Raw genomic sequence first — 7,543 nt, forward strand, 5'->3', positions numbered from 1 at the left:
AGCCCAAAGTAGCATAAAACACAGATTGTAGGGATAGGGCTTCACATTGCCTTTAAACCTCCAAGTGGCAGCATCTCAATCACAGGCTCATTCACCAATCTTTTTACCTAACAGCTAAAGGTAGACCTAATAAACAAAACCATCTGCATCATCACTGCCACCAGAGCTCTCCTAAAATGGGATGGAGAGTAAGAGCCGATCTATTTCTGTACTCCATTAGAGAATTATCTAAAATGGACTCCAACATGTAGGTTTTATTACCTTTTTCTTTAGCATGAATGTCATCACATATGTGCAGATCTAGGTGAGAAATTACTAAGTGATGGGAGGTTTCTTTAACATCAAAATCACTGAAGCGTTTAGCAATGGTATCATTGAGGTCAGGCACAGTTGATGTTTGAGGTGTCTTCACCTGCTGAGAACTTGGAGCCGGAGCAGAGCTCTGAAAAGATAAGAACCCACCATCATGACTACTAATTCTCTACAATGGATTTCTGGGACCATGTGAACAGGGATTGCACAAGGTGAAAAAGGATAACTTCATAGGAAAGGGAAAACCCACATTGATGAGATCATAGATCAAGTGAAGAATCAAAGTACAGAAATTAGTGTTTACTTCATTTACCAGGAAACTTGAATATCTGCAGTAGTCAAGTTACTGAAAATCAGGGTATGTATTAAAAAAAAAAGACAATTAATTTAGACTGCTTCAAACTGTTGTTCAAACATGGTCAGAGAAACTTTTAGCAGTAAATAAAGTCCTTGGGGCCATGAGGATGTTACTCAGCACAGCTGAGGTTTTTTCTCTTCCTACATGGGAACAGGGATTTTTCTGGATTCTGTCATCTGCAGCATCTAGCTAGATGCCGGGAAAGGGCTTATATCAAATGGCAGGAAGGACAAGAGAGTATTTATAGAAATAAATGTACCTCTGTTGGCTTCAAAAATATTCATTTAAGAGAGTGACCAGTAGTAGGACCTGACTAAGTATGAATCACAGAACTACATATTTTAATTCAATTCAAACATCAGGCTCTTATTATGTATAAGTCAGTCAAAGTGCTAGGTGATAAGGATATGAACATAGAAAAAACTCTGGTCTCAAAGAGCTTAAATTCTACTTCAATAATTACTTAAGAGAGAACCAAAATGGAGGCCAAATTTTCTCTCTCTTTAAAAGCCAAAGCCAAACAGTAACAAGACAGAAAGCTGCTTACAGACTGTCTGGGGAACCTGGGGCTCCTATTCCTCTCCTCCAGTGCCCATTCCAGTCTTCTTGGGCTATGTCTTCGTTATACACTATGGCCACAAAAATCCAATCACTTATAGCTAAGCCTTTGATGATAGGCCTCTCCTGATGTAGTTTAGGCCTATCCAAAGACAGCAATGTTTGTCACACAGTGGGTCTGTCCAGTCTAACCAAGAATAACAGTAAATTCCGGAAGGCAACAAATATGTCCTCCGATTGTTCTGTATTTCCTTCATGTGTGTCTATTATAAGGCCCTGAATGAAATAATCAAAAAAAGGTATTGTGTTGGGTTTTTTTTCCTAAATTGATGTCTTTTCTTAATCAAAGACCTAATTCAGTCTGTTACTTGTCAATAAACCATTTTGCTTTTTTTTTTTTTCTTTTTAAACTCTTCCCACAAAAGCAACTGATCTGTTAACTGAGCAGCATACCTGGGTCGGCTCCGAAGCCATGCTCTTCCTCTGTTCTGTCGATTTTTCTATAGCTTCACTAAGGGACTTTGCATACTGCACCATTGCCTTCAGCTGAGAATCCGTTAAGACCCACAAGAGGTCATCCAATATTAGCACCAACTTTGTTGCTATGACATTGCAGTCCTTTAACTGTTGAACAAAATCAATTTATGGAATCAAATCTTAACGTAAGCATTTTGAAATTTTTAATTGCATTCAATGTAGATGCTTTCTGAACAAAAAACTATAACTCTGTTTCCTCTGACATCTTAGGTATTCTAGAATAAAAGCTGAAAAAAGGAGGAAAATGCCAACTTCTAATATAGTTCTCAAAAATGATTAAGTATCTTCCAAAGTAAAAGGCACAGATGGCATTAAACAATTTAGAATTCAGACTGAATAAATGTTAGTGTGTTGTTTAGTCATTTCAGTTGTATCCAACTCTTTGTGACCCCATTTGGGGTTTTCTTGGCAAAGACACTGAAGTGGTTTGCCATTTTCTTCTCCAGCTCATTTTATAAATGAGGAAACTGAGGCAAACAGGGTTAAGTGACTTGTCCAGGGTCATACGACTAGTAAGTGTCTGAGGTCACATTTGAACTCAGGTCCTCCTGACTCCAGACCAAGCACTTTATCCACTTCAGTTAGTGTACTATGAACAACATGGTTACGTTATGATAGCATCATATCTAGAAATACTTGAATACATCAAGGATTCAAAATTTCTTTGTTTTCAGTACTTCCTCCAGCCACACAGAGGCCAAATGTGCTATGTCTCAGCAGAGAATTTTCATGAACTCCCATGCCTGAAAAAAAAAATAATGCTGAAGTGGCTACAATGAAGTGATAAGCCTCTCCAAAATTATCTTAGCCTGGTCCTCAGACAACAGATTGGAAATCCATGACTGGACCCATAGTCAAGGCATTGCCAACATGATCAGAACTGTTAGTGTTCATATTTTGTTAAGAATCTAAAAATCCACAGTCACTTCCATGCAATGATGAACCAGAACAGAAATCTCCTGGAGGATTATTATGCTCTATTTATATTTCTTTTGCCTCTTGCAATCCAAAAACCACTAGTAGAATTCAATCTGAACTTTGAGAGTTGAAAACAACATACAAAAGCTACTGACAAAGATGGTAGCTAGCACTACACATTTGCAATTTTGTCACTCAATTATGGATGAGTTAAATGAGAACCATGCCAGCATATCTTCTTTAACAAATCAAACCCTGAACCATAATGGGCTATAAACTTGCCATATTCCCCAAGGGAGGGGCCTTGTCTACAAAATCAGCTGCTTCCCTAATGCCCTCCAACTCTAGATTCCTCTCTTAACTACCTTTATGATGCCAAACCACTTGTGTAATGGATACCACTTTTGTTTAGTAACACTGACTGAAATCTGGTAGAAATTTAGACCCTAGTGCAATACTCAATGAACCCATTTCTACACCAAACCAGTTTAAAATCTCTGTATTGCGTTCTGCTAGCGCTCTACCAGATCATCAGGGTCCTGTTCTTCCAGTTCTGGACACTATGATTTTTCTACAAGCCAATATTCCACTCACAAGGCTTATTTTTAAACTTACTGCTATTTTAGTAACTAACAATGAAGAAAGAGGGTATAAAAATAGAACAGTTATAACCTTGCAGACTTACTCTTCTTTTAAGTGTGACTCTAATTTTTGATTGGTTAGTTATTAGTCGAACTGGAGCACTCATGATTTCAAGATGAGAACTTTGGATAGCATCTGCTTCTATTCGGATCATCTGCCAATTAATTTCTTTAAATGTCAAAATCTAAAAAAACACATACACAGTCTTTAAATGTTTGTAGAAATGGAATACAGAACACATTATTAAAGGTAGAGGAAAGAAATTAATATACAGTAACATACAGAAAAATTTTGCTTATACAATAAAGGCTTCTCATTTTTACATGCAGTTTTTTATATATTAATTTTCCTTCCTGTTAAACATAAGAATTTTTTTTCTTACAAATTCAGTAAGATTCCTTCATATCATACAACTCAGATAGCAGTTTAAATTTAAGTAAACTAATTCTCTTGTAGAAAGTAGGTACAAACTGCAACCAATCTTGATGGCCAAGATAAATTTAGCCAGCATATTCTGTGTCTTAATTTTTTATATTAAAGAGAAGAGAAAAAGAGGCTCACCAATCCATTAATCTTTAACATTAAAAGAACAATTACAATGAAAACATTTAATGCACAATTACCATTAAGTAACTGCATGTGTGATGGAAATATACAACCTAAAAGAAAGATCAGTAAAGGAAATGACGTGTGAGTGTGTCACAGGCGGGTTTAGGAGAAGAGCTTACTCTAAATTTTCCCTGCTACTGACTTGTGGTCAAAAAGGTCCATTTAAAGAAAACAGTTGGCCTTACCTCTCCACGCTGCAGATCCTGAATACGAGTGCACCGTAAGTCTCCATGTTGCCAGTTTGTATTTACACTATAGATTCTTAGCTGGGAAAGCTCAAACGAAGCATTGAATGCTTTTGCACCAATTCGGATGATTATTGAATTTACAGAAACAGTAATCCCCTCTACTACTTTTTCAGCAAAACCATATTCACTGAAAAAAAAAAAGTCATCTCAATACTAAAGAATGAGCTTCTTAAAAGGAAGAAAGTCACCTTGAATACCTTCAGCTAAGTATATAAATAAAAAATGATCTGATATTTTAGCAAAAAATCTAAAATTGTACATTATCATTTAAAAATATTAATATTAAATATTACCTTTAGATGAAATAAAATATATATAGTTTCAGTTAAGCTATAATAGATGTCACTATTTGCATGACAATTATGTGAAGCACGAATATTGGTAAAGAGAAGCAGGTGTTAAGTGTAATGTGGGATTAACTACTTACAGGGAGTGTGAATAATCCCCCCAAAAAGTGCCCCTCACAGTGTTTAACAAATTAGTTTATTATTAATAAAATTAAACATCTGCTCTTAAGTGAATTCTTTAGACGACTAGCCTCTAGACTGGATTAATACAAAACAGATTCACATTATCCCTCTACTATAAGTCAGGATATTAATAAGACATAAAGCCTTAGCAGAAATGCTTATTAATGCTGCCAAAAGTCTGCTAAATCTTACTGTATATTGACTAAAATAGGAAGGAAGCTGTGAAAAGCACTTGGCAATGCAGACGTATGGCTCAATCGCCATCAGGTCACAAACTGCCCACTCTAACTGCCCCGTCTGCCTGATCTAATGGCTCACTAAGCTTCTTCTTGCTATTCCTCTCCTAATTCACTTTCTCTCCCTCAATTCCAGCGTTCATCAAATCTAAAGCTCAAGACTTATGGGTAAGGACTGTCACTACTAGCCAGCTAATGACTCAGAAAGAAGTTTATGAAAAAGTACGTAACTCAACAGGTTCAACGACTAGGAGCAAGTCACAATTGTAGCTGCCTACCTCATTTCCCTCTATACCAGGGTTATTCAATTACTGGCCCGCAGTCTAGAAGGAGGTAGGCATTCAGTCAACAGACTTCAGAAGAAGTCCATCCACATTCTTAAAGTTCCAATGTGGAAAGCCCCTTGAGGGGCTGGGGAAATCCAAAATACTCCCCCAATTTCTGATAACACAAACATAATTCAACCATAAGATAAGTGTATTTGCCTCAAGACCATCTCTGTTTATTGTTCATATCTAGCACACTATGAATGCAATGGGAATATGAATGATAAATAAAAAACACAATCCAGAAATGTAAAAAAAAATAGTAAATCTAAATAATGTGAATATATATATATATAGGTTTACCTCACCTTAAAAAGCCCTGATATAAAAATCAAAAAAGACTATGAAGAATAATTAGGCACTTTTAGCAGCTGATTCTCTTTACCAATGTTCAACTTGCAAAGAGTTGTAGCATAAAAAAAAGTAATTCAGAGAGCTGACAATCTTTAATTTAAAAAGCAACATGGCAATCATCTACTTCTAGCTTATCAGTTTTTCTCTAGAGAGCCACTTGACATTTTCACTAATGTATCATAAAGCTAGGCCAAATCAACTGTTGGGTATTCCCAAGCTGATAAACCAGTTTATTATGGTATGGCCCAGGTATTCTTAGCTCCCTGGTCAGAGGACAGAAAAATAACTAAAAGCTGCAAACCAACTCAGACAATTCTAATGGGCAGCAATTCAAAAGAAAAAAATGTTTAAAGGGAAAGTTGGCACAAATTTTCTATTGAAATGAGGGTCAGTAATGATTGGGATTCAATGTGTGAATGGTACTGTGCCCTACTACTGTGGATAATGAAGAGCTGGCTACACTTAACTATACACATTGTGAAAAGTGGGACCAATTCGCCTAATAACTGACCTCTGTCCTGAAGCAGTTGCAATAGGTGATGGGCCGTTAGGGAGCCGGGGTTCTTCGCATGTGCTCATTTCCATTATTACTTTATCCAGGGACTAATGAAAACACCAAACATATAAAAATTGGCAATATGCATTTCCTGTTGAAATATCTGTATTATTTTTATCATTATTAAGACTTTACTTTTTGCATGTTCAACTCTTGGGAGAACTAGTTTAGATAGAAAAGGACCATCCCTAATGGGTGCTCTATTGTAAGGGGCTTCAGCACAAACACAAATCAATAGATAAAAATATTACAGGGAAAGTACACAAAAGATAGAAAAACAGATCCAAATGAACAAAAGAGATAAATGACAAAGTCTGGAAACAAATTCAGAAAATGTTTAAAGCATTACTATCTGCTGTTTTGTTGCCCCAGGTGATGCTGAAGATTAAATGAGAGGAGGTGGTTTGAAAGGGACCCTCAGAAAGATCCTGCTCTGGTAACAACTCTGCCCAGTGCCATCAGGCCATAAAGTTGTAAAGGGCTAATATTTCCTCCTTAAAAACAAAGAAACTTGCCAAGGAGATTAGGATGGGGGGAGGAAAGAGAAGAAGAGCAGAGATGATAGCGGTCTTTGAGAATATGAATGGCCATCACATACTTTCAGCTTGGCCTCTGGAGAATAACTAAGAACAAGGGATGGAATTTGCAAAGAGATAAACTTACAGGAAATAAAACACAGTTTCCTAACAATTAGAGGCCTGCAAAAGAAGCAGGGGCTGCCTCAGAACTGTAAGACATCTCCCTGACTTGAAGTCATCAGGCAAAGATTAAACTCTTCTTAGAGATACTTTATGAGGAATCGTTCAGGTTGAATGGGATCAGGGCTTCTTACCTGGGATCCATGAACTTGGTTTTTTTAAGTTTATTAAATTGTTATTATTAAATTATTATTTATATTTCCATATAACTGATTTGTCTTGTAATTCTATATTTTTTAGTTTTTGCATGTAAAAAACAAATCTGAGAAGGGATCCAGAGCATCTATGCCTACCAAAGGCATCCAGGACACAAAAAAGTTTAACACTCCGTGGTCCCTTCCAAGCTTGTGATTCTAGGATTTCAACTCAATGGAACAAACATTTACAAGGCATCTACTATGTGCAAGGTATTTGGCTAGGTGCTGGGGATACAAAGAAAAATGGCAGAGCTCCAAGTCTCAAGCAGCTTACACTCTACTAGGTAGAAGTGTAGGGAAAGGAAGAAGTATAAATAAAGTGCTTACTATGTATCAAACAGTGTGCTAAGTGCTATACAATTATTATCTCATTTGATCCTTACAACAACCCTGGGAGGAAGGTGCTCTGATTATTCCCTTTTTACAGATGAGTAAACCAGGGCAGAAAGAGTTTAAGTGACTTGCCCAAGGTCACATAGATAGTAAGCATTTGAGGTGCAATTTGAAGTCAGGGCTGCCTGACT

The 7,543-nt window shown here is 36.7% G+C and overlaps 1 protein-coding gene across 1 annotated transcript in view; it reads right to left on the minus strand.

The window, feature by feature from the left end:
- BLTP3B (bridge-like lipid transfer protein family member 3B) overlaps positions 1–7,543 on the minus strand; it is a 76,693-nt gene that overhangs the window by 32,720 nt on the left and 36,430 nt on the right. The window contains exons 4-8 of the mRNA XM_069095214.1: positions 6,080–6,171; positions 4,120–4,309; positions 3,369–3,509; positions 1,682–1,852; positions 262–442 (exon numbers count right to left, since the gene is read on the minus strand). Of these exons, the coding sequence (XP_068951315.1) occupies positions 262–442; positions 1,682–1,852; positions 3,369–3,509; positions 4,120–4,309; positions 6,080–6,171 (775 nt within the window). The remainder of the gene's footprint in view (positions 1–261; positions 443–1,681; positions 1,853–3,368; positions 3,510–4,119; positions 4,310–6,079; positions 6,172–7,543) is intronic.

The sequence above is a fragment of the Petaurus breviceps genome, unplaced genomic scaffold, assembly GCF_028583685.1.
Source record: "Petaurus breviceps papuanus isolate PSGF00001 unplaced genomic scaffold, PetGlider_PUasm1.0 225, whole genome shotgun sequence".
NCBI lineage: Eukaryota > Metazoa > Chordata > Mammalia > Diprotodontia > Petauridae > Petaurus > Petaurus breviceps.